General features: G+C 59.5%; 3 protein-coding genes across 7 annotated transcripts; 1 reads left to right on the top strand and 2 right to left on the bottom strand.

Moving 5' to 3' along the window:
- Nucleotides 1-336: 336 nt before the first annotated feature.
- NHP2 (NHP2 ribonucleoprotein) lies at nt 337-6,316 on the top strand. Of its 4 annotated transcripts, XM_085519216.1 has the most exons (10): nt 337-606; nt 1,008-1,211; nt 2,488-2,630; nt 2,791-2,877; nt 3,301-3,369; nt 4,251-4,481; nt 4,836-4,905; nt 4,995-5,100; nt 5,300-5,346; nt 6,123-6,316. In XM_085519216.1, exons 1-10 carry the CDS (start codon nt 337-339, stop codon nt 6,246-6,248), a joined length of 1,353 nt encoding a protein of 450 aa, XP_085375342.1. In that variant the 3' UTR covers nt 6,249-6,316. The 4 variants fall into 4 exon arrangements, with proteins under 4 accessions (XP_085375342.1, XP_085375343.1, XP_085375344.1 ...); XM_085519217.1 differs by lacking the exon at nt 5,300-5,346; XM_085519218.1 differs by lacking the exons at nt 337-606; nt 1,008-1,211; nt 2,488-2,630; ... (1 more) ...; nt 3,301-3,369; nt 4,251-4,481 and adding an exon at nt 4,603-4,759.
- A 401-nt stretch (nt 6,317-6,717) lies between these two features.
- On the bottom strand, nt 6,718-11,399 carry N4BP3 (NEDD4 binding protein 3). 2 transcript variants are annotated; one of them, XM_015876409.3, is made up of 5 exons: nt 11,319-11,399; nt 9,477-9,911; nt 8,708-9,262; nt 8,150-8,407; nt 6,718-7,989 (listed from the first exon to the last, which is right to left on the bottom strand). In XM_015876409.3, the coding sequence occupies exons 2-5, from the start codon at nt 9,879-9,881 to the stop codon at nt 7,417-7,419; spliced, it is 1,791 nt and encodes a 596-aa protein (XP_015731895.1). In that variant the 5' UTR covers nt 9,882-9,911; nt 11,319-11,399; the 3' UTR covers nt 6,718-7,416. The 2 variants fall into 2 exon arrangements, with proteins under 2 accessions (XP_015731895.1, XP_015731896.1); XM_015876410.3 differs by having other exon boundaries at nt 11,294-11,399.
- Nucleotides 11,400-13,281: 1,882 nt separating this feature from the next.
- On the bottom strand, nt 13,282-15,271 carry B4GALT7 (beta-1,4-galactosyltransferase 7). The gene is made up of 6 exons (XM_015876381.3): nt 15,112-15,271; nt 14,685-15,026; nt 14,379-14,604; nt 14,106-14,189; nt 13,857-13,961; nt 13,282-13,742 (listed from the first exon to the last, which is right to left on the bottom strand). Exons 1-6 carry the CDS (start codon nt 15,156-15,158, stop codon nt 13,587-13,589), a joined length of 960 nt encoding a protein of 319 aa, XP_015731867.1. The 5' UTR covers nt 15,159-15,271; the 3' UTR covers nt 13,282-13,586.
- Between the last annotated feature and the right edge of the window lie 24 nt (nt 15,272-15,295).

Raw genomic sequence — 15,295 nt, forward strand, 5'->3', positions numbered from 1 at the left:
TGAACTTGCTGCTGCCTGTCATCAGTGCCCAAATGTGTAGCATCAGACAAAGCCAAATGCTCCAAAGCAGCTTAGCATCCCCTGAGCACCAGCCGGGGGAGAGCACAGCAAAAGCACAGGAAAATCGTAATTCAGTTGCTCTGAAATGTCAGTTTGTGTTGCAAAGCTGCAGCCCTGCCATGTGCTGTGAAGTGTGGGCTCAGGAATAGGCTGCTCGCCTCACAAAGTTCTTGCTGTGTTTTGGCTCTCTGAGTAAGTCAGGAAATGAACTGGGCTTTGTAGTTCTGGATCAGGGTACAAAGAAATTGCTGTTTCTCTCTTTGTGTTTGTTTGCAGATGGGCCATTCCTGGGTGTGGTGCAGTTCTGAGTCGGAGTCAGAGAACAGTGACTTACAGTCTCTTCTCAGCTGGCATTCAAGTTTGGATCTGGAAGTGGGAAACTGGAGGAATACCAAAGAGGTGGCTATAGGGAAGCCAGAGGAAAGCAGCCAAGAGACAGACAGCAGGCTGGAGTTCAGTGATCCTCTCTGGGATGATGATAATGAAGACTTCCAAAAGGCGCAGAAGCAATATGAAGATGACAGTCTTCTCCAGTTCTTCTCAGAGGTACAGCTGTTTGGATGACAGCAAAGTGGGCTGCATAGTTCTGGCCTTCTTGAAATAGTAGAGTTTTCAGTCTCTCCACTATTCTGACAACAGAAATATTCTGGGGGAAATGCAGGTACCCAGTGTTAATTTGCTCCCTATTCCAAGCCTTGTCCTTGCTCTCATTTAAAGCTGGCACAGCAGCCAGGCAGCTGCTTTGCCAAAACACAGATCACCCTAAAGCACAGAGATGTCAGTGAGCTGACACTGTAATAACAACACAGGGCTTCATCAGAAGATTTTGCAAGGATTCCTAAAAATGGAAAGGCGTGAGTGAGTGAAAGCAAAAATAGCATTGGTGCTGCTTATTTTTTCTTCCCTTTGCCTTCACAATTTGAAGCAATAAATCTTTTGTGTTACAGATAACCCAGTTGCTGGAACCTCTCCGTGTCAGCTGCACAGATTCAGCAGAGACTCTATGGGATTATTCTGGCTCTGGGAAACAAGATGATGAGGAAGATGGAAGATGCCAGGAAGAGACCACCAGGACAATTGTCTCAAGAACGGGGGAAAGTCAGCTACATGTCCTGACAGAAGATAAGAAAGAACACTTCCCAGGGAGAGAGGTAGGGGAGAGGTGGTCCTAAGAGAGATGAGATGGTGAAGGAAATCATCTCTAGCAGAGATGGGGAAGTCCCATGTTCCAGCAGGGAAGAGAGGAACACAGAAGAGGAGACAGCAGGGAGGTGAATGCAAAGGAAATGTATGAGGGGAAGGATGGTTTTTGTGTATGGATGTGCATCTTTGTGAGCAGGAAGCTTATTACAGATCAAACCCTCAGATGTGAGTTGGAGGAATTGCTCCTTGGCAGTACAAAGGTGACTCATGAGAGCTGGCAGTCTGCTCTGAGGTTTGATGCAAGACTGGAATACTTGGTTTCTTCTAATTACTGTGTTATGCAGCACACGGCTTGGCTGGTTTCGGGCCCACGTGGATGTACAAGCAATACCAATAACCATCTGCCCCAGGAGACCGTCATGTCTTGGAAGCAGTCGCTGTCTAGCCTGGGTTTGCATTAATCCTGTGTCTGGGGGACTCTCAGCTCTCACCAGTCTGCAAGTTGTTGCTGGGACAAGCTAGAATACCACAGTAGAGGAAGAACAGTGCCCAGTTTTTTATTTCACTACTCAGATTTGTTGCCTTGCAAACTTAGACACTGGAGGCAGAAATGATTTCCAAGGGTTTTCTGTGGTTCTGTACTAAGGGACTTGGTTTAATGGGGCAGTATTGGTGATAAGTGGATGGTTGGTCTAGACGAGGTTGGGGGTTTTTTCCAACCTTGGTGTTTCTGTGATTCTGCACTAAGGGTGCAGGACTCCAGAAATTCTCTTTCCTTGCATCTCCTTTCCCATTTTATTGGCAAATCACTGCGCCAACAGCATAACTCTCCTTCCTGGCTGAGTCCATTCTCTGTCATTTTCATGTGGGAGTTTTTGAGGAAACAACCCTGTTGCACTCTTGGGGATCCTGTTTTCTGTGTCTTGAGGTTTAACAAGCCTGAGGCAGTCTTACCTCAGCTCCTGATTGCCCTCTATATATCCATGACTCTTCACAGAAAAGAAGACAGACACACCTCTGGGCACCAGTCATCTCCACAATATTTGTGTTAGCTGGAGGTGATTATGATCCAAGAGATCAAACCCAGCTGTTACTGGAGTCCTGGCCAGCACAGTGAAGGTCTGAATAAGGTCAAACATCATCTTCTAGAATAATACAGAGAGAAGTAGCACCCAACTGAGATTGGATGCAGTAAGAGCACATGCAGCAGGCTGGTTTCTACTTAAGGGATTCAAGTGGTAGGCTGCCATTTTAACCAGATCTCCATTTTCCTCTGCTCTTCAGGACAAGACTCAAGAGACACCAGAAGAAGAAGCTCTGTGTGAGCCAGATTCACAAGAGATTAACCAAGACCAGGATCAGGATGACAGAGACAGCACTTCCACAGACCCCATGTTGGGCTCCACAAGCCCTGCCAACACACAGCTGTAAGTCTGTCTGCGCTCTTGCAGGTGCACCAGAACAATTCTTTCCTTTGATTCACGTGATCTCTGGGCTTTATCCATGTGGATGTGGTGGGTGATGGTTGAAGCACCAATTCGTACTTGGTCTCAGATGTAACAATCTGGCATTATATTCCCTCCACAGGATGCAGTTGAGCTGGGATAACCCCATGCAACATTCTCACTTCAAAAGAACTGTCCTGTCCATCTGGAAGATGATAGCCAGTCACAGGTGTGTAGGGGCAAAGGATCGAATTGGCATTATATTATGTGCCAGTTCCCATATCACCTTGTCCTCCCCTCCACAACAGCCACCACAGGATGGTGTGTCTCTCCATAGCTTTTGCTTCTGGCTGTCCTTGCAACAAGAACAGCTGTGTGCTGCAAAGATTGAGAGAACACTGCATATTTATTTCCTCTGCGTAACATGCCAAAGTCCAAGTGTGGCTTCCTACACAACTGGCAAAGATAGCTTCAGCAAGGGGCTCAGCCTCCTCCCATGCCTGGCTGTGCCAGCTGCTGAACACCAGAAGCTGCTGATGGGCTGTGGCCCTTGTGGCCAGCAGGAAGAGGCAAGCATTGGTCCTGCTGCCATGTTGTCTTTAGCCCCTGCTCAGAGGCAGACAGAGGTCATTCTTTGTGCTTGTCCCTGTAGATGCAGCGGCCCGTTCCTGAAGGCAGTGTCAGAGAAACAAGCCCCTGGATACAGTGAGGTGGTGAAGAGGTGAGTTTATGGAAGAACTATTCACTAGCTGATTTCTCTCTGTTTTCTCTGCCTTTTCTGGCACCCAGCACTCAGAACAGGAACAGCTGGTTCGGGTCATCTCTGCTTCCAAAACACTAATGGGACTATTTCCTTCCTTCTGTCCCACAGAATCTGGCTGCCATCAGCATCTCAGATTTGACTGATTTATCAAAACTCCCTTCCAGGTGACCAGGACCTGGAAGTCTGCAGTGACCGTGGTACTGACATGCACTGTGCCTGCCCTTTGCTGGCCATGCATGGACTGATGTACCGCAGTCCTGGTCTGCAGCTGTGCCCCCTGCCTGAGCTGGGAATTCAGCCTCTGCAGTTCCCACGTTGTAAACCTGTCTCTATCAGTATCAGCTCTGCTTTCTCCCTACATGTATTCTCAGTGGAGAAGTAGGTTATAAGAATATTTCCCAGATAGATTAAGGGCATTTTTCAGAGCTGAATCACGTTCTATTCTGGTCACAGTTCTCCATTCATTTTCTCATTGTGTCAAAATAAGGGAAGTCATATTTATTCCCCATCACATTCCCCATATCAGCAGTGCTATTTTGGCTGGTGGCACCATTTGATTCTAAGGGGTTTTAATAGATCCTTATTTTAGAAACTTCTCTTTCTCCACCGAGACCTGGGCTGACTTTATGAGGACTAATGGGATCATGCCTTCAATTCATCATCACATTAGTTAGAGGTGACAGCTGATGGGCTGCAGGGCTGCCTGCTCTCAGTCTAACTAATGAAAGAACACTGCTCACTGCCCCATTTAGCCCCGGGTGCTAAAGCTGACAGCACAGAGCGGTGCTTTTAGGGCTGCACACAGTGCCTTCAGCTGTCTCTCCATGTCCACCCCGCAGGCCCATGGACCTGACCAGCATCAAGAGGGGTTTGGCCAAGGGTCACATCCGCTCGTTAGCGCAGTTCCAGTGCAGCCTGATGCTGATGTTTCAGAACGCCATCATGTACAACGCTGCCAACCACCACGTGCACCGCATGGCGCTGGAGATGCGGCGCGAGGTGCTGGAGCAGATGCAGATGTTGGGGGAAGCGCTGCTGCGCTCCGAGCACCGCCCGGCAGCGGGACGCAGGTACCGGGCTGACATCGGCTGCGGGGCGGGGTGAGGGCGGAGCGAGGGGCCGAGCGATGCTCATCATTGGTTGTGAATGGCGCTGCTGGGCTTTTGCCCCGGAATCGGAAGCGGTGGGTGTCAGGGTGAGAGCATGGCGAGGGAGAAGCAGCAGGAGGAGGCGGTGGAGGCCGCTCCCGAGCTGTCGTACCGAGAGCAGCTCGAGCACCTGAACCCCATCGCGCAGCCGCTGGCATCCCGCAAACTGACGCGTAAACTCTACAAGTGTATCAGGAAAGGTGCGGGGGGGTGATGGCAGCGGGGCGGGGGGCACGGCGGGACCGAGCAGCCATTGATACGGTGTGTCTGTTACAGCGGCCAAACACAAACAGATCCGGAGGGGAGTGAAGGAGGTGCAGAAATTCATCAACAAAGGCGAGAAGGGGTAAGTGATGCATCGGCACCCAGCACTCAGCCTGCACCCTGCAGTGTGACACGGCGTGGGGCTGCTGCTGACACCGGCTTCTAATGCAGGATCACGGTGCTGGCCGGAGACACGCTGCCCATCGACGTGTACTGCCATATCCCCATCATGTGCGAAGACAGGAACCTGCCCTACGCCTACGTCCCCTCCAAGTCGGTAAGGAGCAGCCCGTGCTGGTCGGCTGCTCTGTGCATACATGGGGCACATAGCAAAGCACACGGTGCTTAGGAAATGCCAGAGCATAAGGCAGCAAACAGATACAGCCCAGGTGTAGAGCTGCCTCATGACAGGAGCTGTTTACTGCAGTGGGGCTCTATGGGGCAGAGCCAGGACAGATCTCTTTTTTCTCCTTTAGTTCTGAACTGGGACCTGGCTGCAAACAGAAAGGAAGCACTGGCCAAGGTGTGGTTTGGGGAGATGTCCCTCCCTACTCAGACCAAGGGTTAGAGATGGTCACTGCCTTCTCATTCCGGGTGAGGAGTGGGATGCAAGAGGCCGATGCCAGGCATTAATGGCATGTGTCAGCCCTGCTGGGCTAAACTAAGGAATGGCTGCTTGGGCTGCATCAGCAGGAGAGTGGTATCAAGGCAAGGGAGGTGATTATCCCCTCTGCTCTGCCCTTATGAAGATCTGCATCCAGGCCTGGGGCTCTCAGCACAGGAAGGATGCTGAGCTTTTGGAGCATGTCCAGAGCAGGACCACCAAGATGCTCAGAGGGCTGGAGCACCTCTCCTATAGAAAAGAAAAAGGTTGAGGGAACCAGGCTTATTCAGAATGAAGGCGGCTCTGGGGTGACCTTGTTATTGTACTGGAAAGGAGCTTATAAGCAGGAGGGTGGCCAACGTTTTACATGGTTTAATAGTAACAACACAAGGGGTGATGGCTTTCTGCTGAGGGAACATTTGGGTGAGGTGTTAGGAAGAAATACATCACTCACAGGTTGGTGTGGTGCTGGCATTGCTGCCCTGAACTGTGGGTGCCCCATCCCTGGAGGTGCTGGGGGCCACGTGGAATTGGTGGCTGCTCACCAGCTCACAGCAGGGCTTGGGACTGGGTCAGTTTTAAGGTCCCTTCCAACCTGACTGTTCTGAGTGCTTGCAGGGCCACCTTCCCATGTCCCAGTGGGGTGCAGGTTGCTCTGTTCATGCCCCACTACCTGCAGCCTTTTGCTCCTGCAGGACCTCGGGGCCGCAGCCGGCTCAAAGCGTCCCACGTGCGTCATCCTGCTGAAGCCCCACGAGGAGTACCAGGAGGCCTACGATGAGTGTCTGGGGGAGGTGCAGGCGCTGCCGCTGCCCTTGTGACCTCCGGGAGCACCGGGTTGGGGTGGGGGGCGGTGGTGGAGGTGAATAAAGATGTTGGGATGTTTGTAGCACTGCGGCCGGTGCTTTGGGGTCGGGTTGGGGTCCGCCGTCACACAAGGGGGCGCCCGGTGTGAGAGGAGCGAGGCGGGGGGCGGGTCCGGCTGCTGAGCGGCGGATGTCGGGGGTGGGGGGCGGCTGTTGGGCTCGGGCGGCTGCCGGGGGCGGGGGGTGAGGCCCGTCCCGACGGCGGGGCCCTGGAGCCGCCCCGCGGGGCTCAGCCTGGCCCCGCCGTGAGTCAACGCCGTGCGATGCCCGAACCGGTTGTGCCGCCCGCTCCGCTCCGCGCCGCCTCCCTCCTTGTCGTGCCGGCTGAGCCGGGAGGGAGCTGCGGAGCGGGGGCGACCACCGGGAGCAGGGCCCGAAGTGCGGGCTGCAGAACCGCGGCCTTCAAAGGGAACAGAAGGCAGAGGAACGAAATGGAGGTTTATTGCAGGAAAGGCCAAGGACGTTACAAGCACGGCCCGGGGCTGCTAACACTTCCCCCAGCCCTCGCCGTGCCCTTGGAGGAGATAAGGGGACATCCCATCCCTGCTCCCACCTCCTGCGGCGCTGCCTCCTCTCAGCCCAAGGGCTCCGTACCCCACCAGCACCGTGGCACTGAAGCTGCAGTGCTGGGGCAGCCCCCCATCTCCCTGCACACAGCTCTTCCTCCAGGGCCTCCCCAGCAGCAGCAGCACCTCAGCCAGACCCAGGGCACTGTGAGCTCCCAGGACCCCATTGGAACTCATAAAAGGGCCGTGGGGATGGGGACGGGGCTGGAGCCTCTCCTTAGCATGATATTAAGTTACAAGTTGAAGGGAAAAGGGGAACGGAGCAGGAGGGATGGGGAATGGCTCACAGGGCATTCGGTCTTATGCCCCCATGGTAGAAGGGAGTGCAGGGCAAATGATCCTGGAGTCAGAGCATGGGGCACATGCAAGACCCCCCGGTACAGATGATCCTCCCTCCAGAGACCAGCCCTGCTGGGCCCCAAGCACTGCAAGAAGGAAAAGTTCCTTTGTCGTGATGTCCTTCTCCCCGGGGCAGCAACGAGCAGCGAGTCCTTGTGCAGCCCCCGGGATCATCAGCAAGAGACCCCCCCCCTTCACAGTCCCACAGGATCCTGCCCTCAGATCTTGGAGGACTCCACTCGTTCAATCCACGGTGAATCAGCCCCGACATCCCTGGGCTCTGAGCGCAGCTGCCGCAGCTCCCGCTCCAACACCTGGCTGCGGTGATACATCTCCATGTAGCTGGCCTGGAGCTCCCGCTGGTACCGCAGCACCTTCTCCTTCTCCTCCTGCCAGGTTTTCCTCTCCAGCTCAAAGTTCACAGCCTGCAGCTGGCCCTGGCGCCGCTCCCGGAGCAGCTCTGCCCACAGCCACTCCACCTGCCGCTCCAGAGGCTCCGCTGAGTCGCTGTGGAGGCCCCGGCACTTGGAATCATCCGTTTCACAGCCGGGGAAGTCCTGGCACGCCGGCATGGGGTCGTCGCCCAGCGGCAGCGCGGTGCCAGGCTCCGGGGGGCTCTGCAGGGAATCAGCCAGTTGTGCCAGCTGCGAGTCCCTGGCCTGGACCTCTGCTTTGGCTTCCCTCAGCTGCGTCTTCAGGCTGAAGATCTCACCCAGCTTCTGAGCCATCTCCTCCTGGGTGTCCCGGAGCTGCTGCTTCAGCAGGGAGATTTCTGCTGCCTTCTGACACACCTGCAGGGCACAGGGGACGGTGAGGAAGGAGAAGGACCTCAGAGGTAGCAGCACACCCCCATCTTGTGTCCACCCACAAGTGGTAGAGCAGAAAACCACTGCCCCATCCTGGCTGCACAGACTGAAGGGTAGCAACAGAGAGGGACAGAAGGGGACTCACCTCCCACTTGGTCTCCTCCAATTTGGGGCTGACACGCTCACCCTGGGACTGCCGGAGCTTGGTCTCCTCACACTGGCACTGCTGCATGCTCAGCTCCTCCTGCAGCCGCTTCTTCTCTTGCTGCGCCTTGTAGAGCTGCAGCTGCAGCGCCCGCTGCCCGCGCTGCGCCTGCTGTGTGACCTGCTGCAGCCTGGCCATGTACATCTGCTTCAGGTCCTCCAGCTCATCCAGCCACAGCCGCTGCTTGTCCTCAAATGCCTGCCAGCACAAAGATAAACTGGTGAGGATCCACATCCTGCCCATGTGGAACAGTGCCTGGAAGGATCCCAGGAGGTCCCAGGTCCCTACTGCCAGGACAGCCCCAGCTAGATCCAGTGAACAAAGCTTCAGTAGCAAGTTCCCAGCCTGTTTCTGCAGAGCTGCTCCCACCCCACAAGCCATGACACTGGGTTCCCCCATGTTTGGACACCCACCAGCCATCATGGCAGGACAGCAGGTCCTTCACCGCTCCTTCTACCCAGTCACCACCTCCCCAAAGCCATCAGCCCCACTTCTCACCTGTGCGAAGGGGTCCTCGGTCTCACTGAGGCTCCTCTTGAGCTGCCGCAGTTCTCCCCCAGTCTCCTTCAGCCGATCCTCCAGCTGCTTCACCGCATCCTCCAGGGAATAGGTGAACTCGTAGGGCGGTGGGGGCTCCCCAGGGCTCTGCAGCCGGCTCAGTGTGGCCATGCTCTTGCAGGACAGAGGCGCCTTTTCAGGAGCCAGGGGATCCCTGGGGCTCCGGGACACCCTGTCCAGGGAACCCCCAATGTGGTTGATGTGGCCCATGGAAGCACTGAACTGGCTCTGGGCAGGCTTGAGGCGGGAGCCGTAGGAGGGGAAGCTCTGGATGGAGTTGTGGCTGGAGTCGGAGGCTTCATCCAGGCTGATGGCGTGGAGCAGGTGGGTGCGGAGGGGGCCGTGCTGCGGGGCTGCCGTGGTGCTCTGCGACAGCAGCGTGTGCAGGCTCCCGTTGCTCTTGGACAGCTTCTGCCCCTTGGATGAGGAGAGGCCTTGCATGGAGACCAGCCCCTTCCCAGTCACTGCCTTGAAGGCCGAGGGCCTGATGCGACACTGGAAAACACAAGCAAGGTCAGGCTGGGCCCCACCAGCACACACTGTGCTCAGCTCCACTGTGAGAAAATCCCTGCTCACAGCCTCGTCCCTTCACCCAGACATCCCAATTCCCACATCCCCCTTCCCACTCTTGGCACATTCAGCTCATCCCGCAGCCCCATCCTCCCCAGAGCAGGACAGACACCCTATAGGGTCGTTTCCCATCCCTCACCTTGTCGAAGCGGCCCCTCTCAGGCAATGAGCTCTTGGAGAAGTCAGCCCCGCGGTGATGCTCCCTGGAGCAGCGCTCGGGGGATCGGTTCTCGCGGTCGCTCTCATAGTCCCGTTTGTAACACGCTCCTGTTGCCTGGTGCTTCCGTTCCGACCGCGTCTCCTTCTTGGCTCCATGCAGGTATCCAAACAGCTCCCGCTGGCCCGGCCCCTTCCGCAGCAATCCATCAGGCTGACGAAGCCCCCGTGTGCCCCCCAGCGGGGCCCGCAGCTCCAGGGGGGACAGGTCCTGCTTCTCCACCAGGCTGCCCACGCTGCCCATGCTGCCAACGGGCACAGAGGAGAGGTAGGTGCCGAGGACGCGGGTGTCAGGCTCGCAGCTCACAGGGCCTTGTGCTGCTGCCATGGAGAATTAGAGAAAAGCCCGGTACCAGCACTGCCGGAGGAGAGACAAAGTCAGCACGGTGGTGTAAACGGGACCACGGGCCTATTGGGGATACCCTGCTTGCAGCAGGAGCGTGGAGATGCCCACTCAGCCCCGTGTACCCTATGCTAGCCAACCACAAAGGCAGTCAATGGGGACCCCACAGGGCCACGTTGGCAGCCAAGCAAGAAGTGCTTGTGGTTGATGGGGCAGGCAGGGGTGGGGGCTCCCCGCTGCCACCCCCCGTGGTTCAGCGCCTCCCTCCCACACCCAGCCCCACCTCCCGCCCGCGGCCGGGGCTGCCACCAGAACAGGCACCTGCCGCCCAGCCTGTTCGGGAGGGCGAGTCGAGCAGCCGGCAGCACCTGCCTGGGCCTGGCGCCAGCCTCGGCATGGCGGCACACAGCCACCCCTGCCTGGGAACCCCTGCGTGGGGCCGGACCTCCCCCTCTCCATCCCCTTGGCTCCATGGGCCAGCAATGGCCCTGCAGCAGCCCCAGACCCTTGGTCCATCCCTTCTCAAGGGCTGCAACTGGGGGGAGGATGCTGCTACAAAACACCCCGGGGAGGCCGCAGCCTTTTGGCTCCATCTCTCCCTGGGACGTGAGCATCAGCCACAGCCCGGCACGGCCGGACACGGGACGGGAAGGGGAAGGATGCGGAGGGACAATGCCGGCTTCCTGCACAGGTGGCCGGACCCTCGGGGAGGAGGCGGGCAGCGGGGTGGGCCCGATGGGGACCTTCAGCCCCCGACCTTCAAATTACAGCCTGAGGGGGAACCCCAGAGCTGCGATGAGGGCTGGGGGGGCCGAGGCTCCCACCGACCCCGTCCGTCGGGCCTCACCCAGGAAGCCGTCCTGGTTCTCAGCACACACGCCGGGTAAACAAACACCCCGCTTTTAATTGCTGCCACGCACAAACCTGTCTGACAGCTCCCGGCCTGCGCTGTCACCTCCCTCCCTGGGCTCAGCACCTGCTCCGGGCACCGCCGGCACCGAGGGGGGAAGGGGGGGGGGTGCGGGCCCCATCCCGGAGCGCGGCACCGGCGAGACCCCTGTATACGGACCGGGAGCTCGAAGGCGGGGGGAGCGACATCGGGACGGGAGAGGGGAGCGGAGCGATGCACGGAGCGATGGACGGGGCGATACACGGGGCGATGGACGGGGCGATACATGGGGCGATACACGGGGCGATACACGGGGCGATGTTCGGGGCGATACACGGGGCGCTGTTCGGGGCGATGCCCGGCGGATCCCTTTGCAATCCGGGGCCGCGCTCGGCCGAGGCGCCGCAAGCAGAGGACAAAGCGCTGCGGCCGCGCGGGACGGCGGGGGGGCGGCACCGGGCACGGCCGGGGGTTGTGGGGTCGGGTGGGGGGGAACCGGGGCGCGCACCGTGGCCGGGCCGGGCCGCACTCACCATGCCGGCGGCGCTGGGTCCACGCGCGGCTCCGCTCCTTCCCTCGCCGCGTTTGAACGCGCCCCTCGGCCGCGGCCGCGCGGGGAGCGGGCGGAGCCGGCAGCGGCAAATCGCGGCGCGGAGGCGGGAGGCGCCGGGCGGGGCGGGGCGGCGGAACCGGGCGGAAGGACGCGGTTCCCCGCGGGCTGCCCCAGAGCGGAGCGACCAGGTCCGGCCCCGCGTGCCCGGAACGCGCCCGGCCGCCGTCCGTGTGTCCGTGCGGCACCGCCGGGCTCGGAGCTGCCCTCGGCCCTTCGGTTCGGTGACCCGCAGCGCTGCCGCATCCCGGCACATCGCTGCTCTTCCTCCCGCCGACGGACGGTGCTCGCGGCGTCCCCAGCCCAGGTTCGGGGCCGCCCACATCCGCCCCGTTCTCTGCCGGTTCCCCCCTCGGTGTGTGATGCCAGCGCCCACACACACACCGTCCCCATCCCCATCCCCATCCCCACACGCTCTGAGCGGTGCCGGGTATCACCCACGTGCCCTCCGAGCTGCGGGGCTGCAGCCCTGACCCCCCCCGGGAGCGCAGCCAAAGCGGCTCCCAGGATGCGGGCTGTCATCATCTCATCCATCCGCAGCGTGCGGTGCCAGCAGCATCGGCCTCTCCCGCTGGGCCTTTGCCGAGAGCCCGGTGCGTGGGGAGAGCGGCCTCCAGCGCCCTCCGGAACGCAATGAGGGCTATAAAAGGAAGCCGGGTCCCCAGCGAGGAGCCTCAGCCACAAAAGCACCCGGCGGATGAGGGGGCTGCAGAATAAACTGGCAGGCAGCGGGAGTGGAGCCTGCAGCGCTAAGAACGAGCTGCACATATGCTCTGCTTTGTGCACAGCTCCGGGAAACTGTGCCATCTATTTTGAACAGCGTGGAGAGATACTTGGATCTGTGCTCTGGCACACGGCTGATGTACCCTGACCGATCCCAATGTGAGCAATGGAGAGGGACTGGGGCCTTCCACAGGTGATGATGGGCTGGTGGCTTCCCCTTCCTTCAGCAGAGGACACGGTGGGGTTTGGGGATGCTGCAAACAACCTGTGGGCTACACGCAGGATGAAAACACCGGGCGTCAAGACTGAATTGCCTGGGTGGAGATGGCCTCGAGGCTCCGGGATGACACGTCCCCTCCTGCCCTGGGGGAAGGACAGGCCTGGAGCTGGGGAGGAGCTCACACTGCCCGCGTGGGATGATGCAAGGAACAAGGGCTGGTCCTCATCGCAGCCTTGACCCTTTCATGGAGGCAGCACACTGCTGTGTGCAGCACCAGCTCCTCTGCAGCAGCAGATGATGGCAGGAGCCACCAGGATCCTGTGGTTCACAGTCCCTGTGTTCAGACCCAGCACTGTCACTTCCCTCAACCCACAGCTTCTACCCAGAGCTGCCACGTCCCTGTGAGACAAGAACCACTTGGCTTCCTGGGATGGCAACAGCTTCCATCTGCAGCCACCCGGCAAGGGGAAGTGCTCCAGGATGCAGAAGGACAAGGACAGAAGGGCCTGGGAAGCACAGCAGAATGAGTGCCAACCCAATGCAGTGCTTGGCCGGGGGTGTCTGTCCTGCTCCGGGAGACAGCAGCACTTGAAATGTGTGCCAGTGCCCCAGAGCAGCCCCGCACGTGGCACCACCTGTGTGCCAGCATGAGCTTGGCACCAATTCACCTGGCAGCTCTACCAGAGGCCAGGACAGGCTGCAAGAGGAGCCCAGAGCTGGCATGGGGCAGAGGGACCTTCCTGGCATCCCCACTGCTGGATCCACACTGCAGTGCCCCGGGTGCCTTCCCAGCAGCCAGGAAAGGATGTTCCCCCCCTAAATCCCTACGTCCTGCCCCAGGATACTCTCCTGGCAAACAGTGGCAGTGCATCTGCTGCCTCCCACGGGCTGCTACTGCCTCTGTTCCACGTAGGAAGCAGGTCCCCCAGCCACTGCGAGCAGATGCCTTGATAGTTCTTTATTGTCCTCTGAACTGGGTGGCAGCTCGGCCATACCCAGCACAGGAAAAACGCCTCCTGCACCTGCCCTGGGAGACAGCAGCATCACTCACAGCAGCGCCATGGAGTCCTGCTCTTGGCCTCTTCTGCTGATCCCAGCAAATTCAAGCACTCAGCCCTTTCTGCTCCTCTGGGTCCTGCCAGCAGCGCCGTGCCGGCCTGCTGCAAAACTCTGCCTTGCTCCAAGCAGCTCGGCACAGCCCTGGCACCTTGGTATGAGCACAGCGCATGCTGGCACATGGGACACAGCTCAGCCAAACGTGCACCACGGTGTCTCATTCATGTCGCAGTCCAACACGATGTTCAGGACAGTGCAGGGGGCTCCTGCCACACTCAGAGCAGTCCGGGACTCGATCCGGTATTTCACGTTGTTCAGACCTCCTTCCCGATCCACCTTAAACTGCTCCTGAGGAGAAAAGAGCATTCAGGGCAAAGCATCTGGTGCTGAAACAGAGAGCACAGCGGGCAGGGAAGGGCTCGGAGCACGTGGCAATCACAGCCCCCATCTCTCACAGCTCACCTGTTTCTGTGCAGCAATGCGCTTCTGGTCTCTCTTCCTCCAGGCTGGGTCATGCAGGTGCTGGAACGTCTCGTATCCAGTTGTGATTCCAGAAGGACGGTGAACCTGGGTGGAGAAAAACACTTCCATACAGCTCCTCCACATGCGGGAGGGCTGCCTGCCCCTCATGTCAGCCCTGGTGGCTGCAGCAGGAGACAGGCAGGGAAATGAGAAGGGGATATTCAGCCAAGGAGGCCCCCGAGCACCCACCTGGAGCCCAGCTCCTTTGATGCGCCGATAAAACTCATCGTCCTCCCGTCCCCAGCCCCAGAAGCGGTTGGACATTCCATTGCACTGCAACGAGAGCAACACCACACTGCTCTCCTGCAGCAGCCAAATACCACCACCACCCCCAGCCCCGAGCACGGCTGCAGCCCTCACGGTGCCATCAGCTCAAACCACAGATTCCTCTTCTCTCCTCCAAAGCGTGGGGCGCAACCACGCCAAGATTTCATTGCACAGAGCAGTGGGGGCTCAGCTCACCATCTCATAATGCTGCTTGGTGAGCAGCAGGATCCCTCCCACGTAGGTTTTATAGTGGTACAGCGGGTGCAGCTCTGGGGATGCCACGTGGAAGGGCCCGGCCTCGGGGAAGCCATAGTCCAGCTGCTCGTTGAGGGGCAGCAGGTCGACGTCGTGCATGGCAATGTAGTCCGTGTCGTTGCCGCTCTCCAGGAAGCCCACGTTGATCAGCGATGCTCTGTTAAACCTGCAATGGAACGGGGTACACGTCACCTCCCTCTGCATGCAGCCCATATGGTGCACAGCCTGACTTAGCGGCTCCTGTACCTGTAGTGATCCACCTGGTTGAGCACCAGGATGTGGTGGCGGATCCTCTTCTTGCTGAGGAAGCGATGCATGTAGGGCACGAAGGCCAGGAGCTCCTCGAAGCGCTCACGGAAAGGCACGAGCAGGGCCAGGCGGTGCGGGCCCCACGAAGGGTCGTCGGCCGGCGGGGCGGGGGGGTCGGGCGGGCAGGGCGGCCGGGGGACCCCCCGCCCGGGGGGGGCGGCTTCACCCGAGCAGCTGAGCTGCAGCCAGAGCAGCGACACGAAACCCAGCAGCAACGCGAGGAAGAAGAGCTGGAAGATGGAGAACTTGCCGGCCAGGAGAGCCAGGAGCTGCGGGGAGCTGCGGGCAGCGGGCGGTCAGCGGGGCTCCTTCCCGGCCCCTCTCCGCCCATCACGTCCCGTCCCCCCGCATCGCCCCCGCTCACCCTCCGCCCCTCAGTCTCAGCGCCGCTCTCCGCCGGCCCGGCCCCATGACGGACCCCGGCCCCGCCGCCGGGACACGCTGCCCGGGGCCGAACGATCCCCCGGAAACAAAGCCCGGCCCCGCCGTTCCGCTCCGCTCCTTCCGCCCGGCGGGGGCGGATCCGTGCAGGGACCCTCCCCGCGCTC

Source organism: Coturnix japonica, chromosome 18 (assembly GCF_054131305.1).
Source record: "Coturnix japonica strain WE chromosome 18, WE-NBRP24, whole genome shotgun sequence".
NCBI lineage: Eukaryota > Metazoa > Chordata > Aves > Galliformes > Phasianidae > Coturnix > Coturnix japonica.

What these genes read in the sequence shown, in the direction of transcription:
- B4GALT7 (XM_015876381.3), bottom strand. Translation starts at nt 15,158, where the DNA reads ATGGGGCCGGGCCGGCGGAGAGCGGCGCTGAGACTGAGGGGCGGAGG. An exon ending in CTGAGACTGAGGGGCGGAGG is followed by an intron (nt 15,027 to 15,111) that starts GTGAGCGGGGGC and finishes CGCTGCCCGCAG; the next exon opens with CTCCCCGCAGCTCCTGGCTC. An exon ending in GCATTGCTGCACAGAAACAG is followed by an intron (nt 13,743 to 13,856) that starts GTGAGCTGTGAG and finishes TTTTCTCCTCAG; the next exon opens with GAGCAGTTTAAGGTGGATCG.
- NHP2 (XM_085519216.1), top strand. Translation starts at nt 337, where the DNA reads ATGGGCCATTCCTGGGTGTGGTGCAGTTCTGAGTCGGAGTCAGAGAAC. An exon ending in AAGATGATAGCCAGTCACAG is followed by an intron (nt 2,878 to 3,300) that starts GTGTGTAGGGGC and finishes TTGTCCCTGTAG; the next exon opens with ATGCAGCGGCCCGTTCCTGA. An exon ending in TACAGTGAGGTGGTGAAGAG is followed by an intron (nt 3,370 to 4,250) that starts GTGAGTTTATGG and finishes TCCACCCCGCAG; the next exon opens with GCCCATGGACCTGACCAGCA.
- N4BP3 (XM_015876409.3), bottom strand. Translation starts at nt 9,881, where the DNA reads ATGGCAGCAGCACAAGGCCCTGTGAGCTGCGAGCCTGACACCCGCGTC. An exon ending in AGAGGGGCCGCTTCGACAAG is followed by an intron (nt 9,263 to 9,476) that starts GTGAGGGATGGG and finishes TGTGTTTTCCAG; the next exon opens with TGTCGCATCAGGCCCTCGGC. An exon ending in TGGAGGAGACCAAGTGGGAG is followed by an intron (nt 7,990 to 8,149) that starts GTGAGTCCCCTT and finishes TGTGCCCTGCAG; the next exon opens with GTGTGTCAGAAGGCAGCAGA.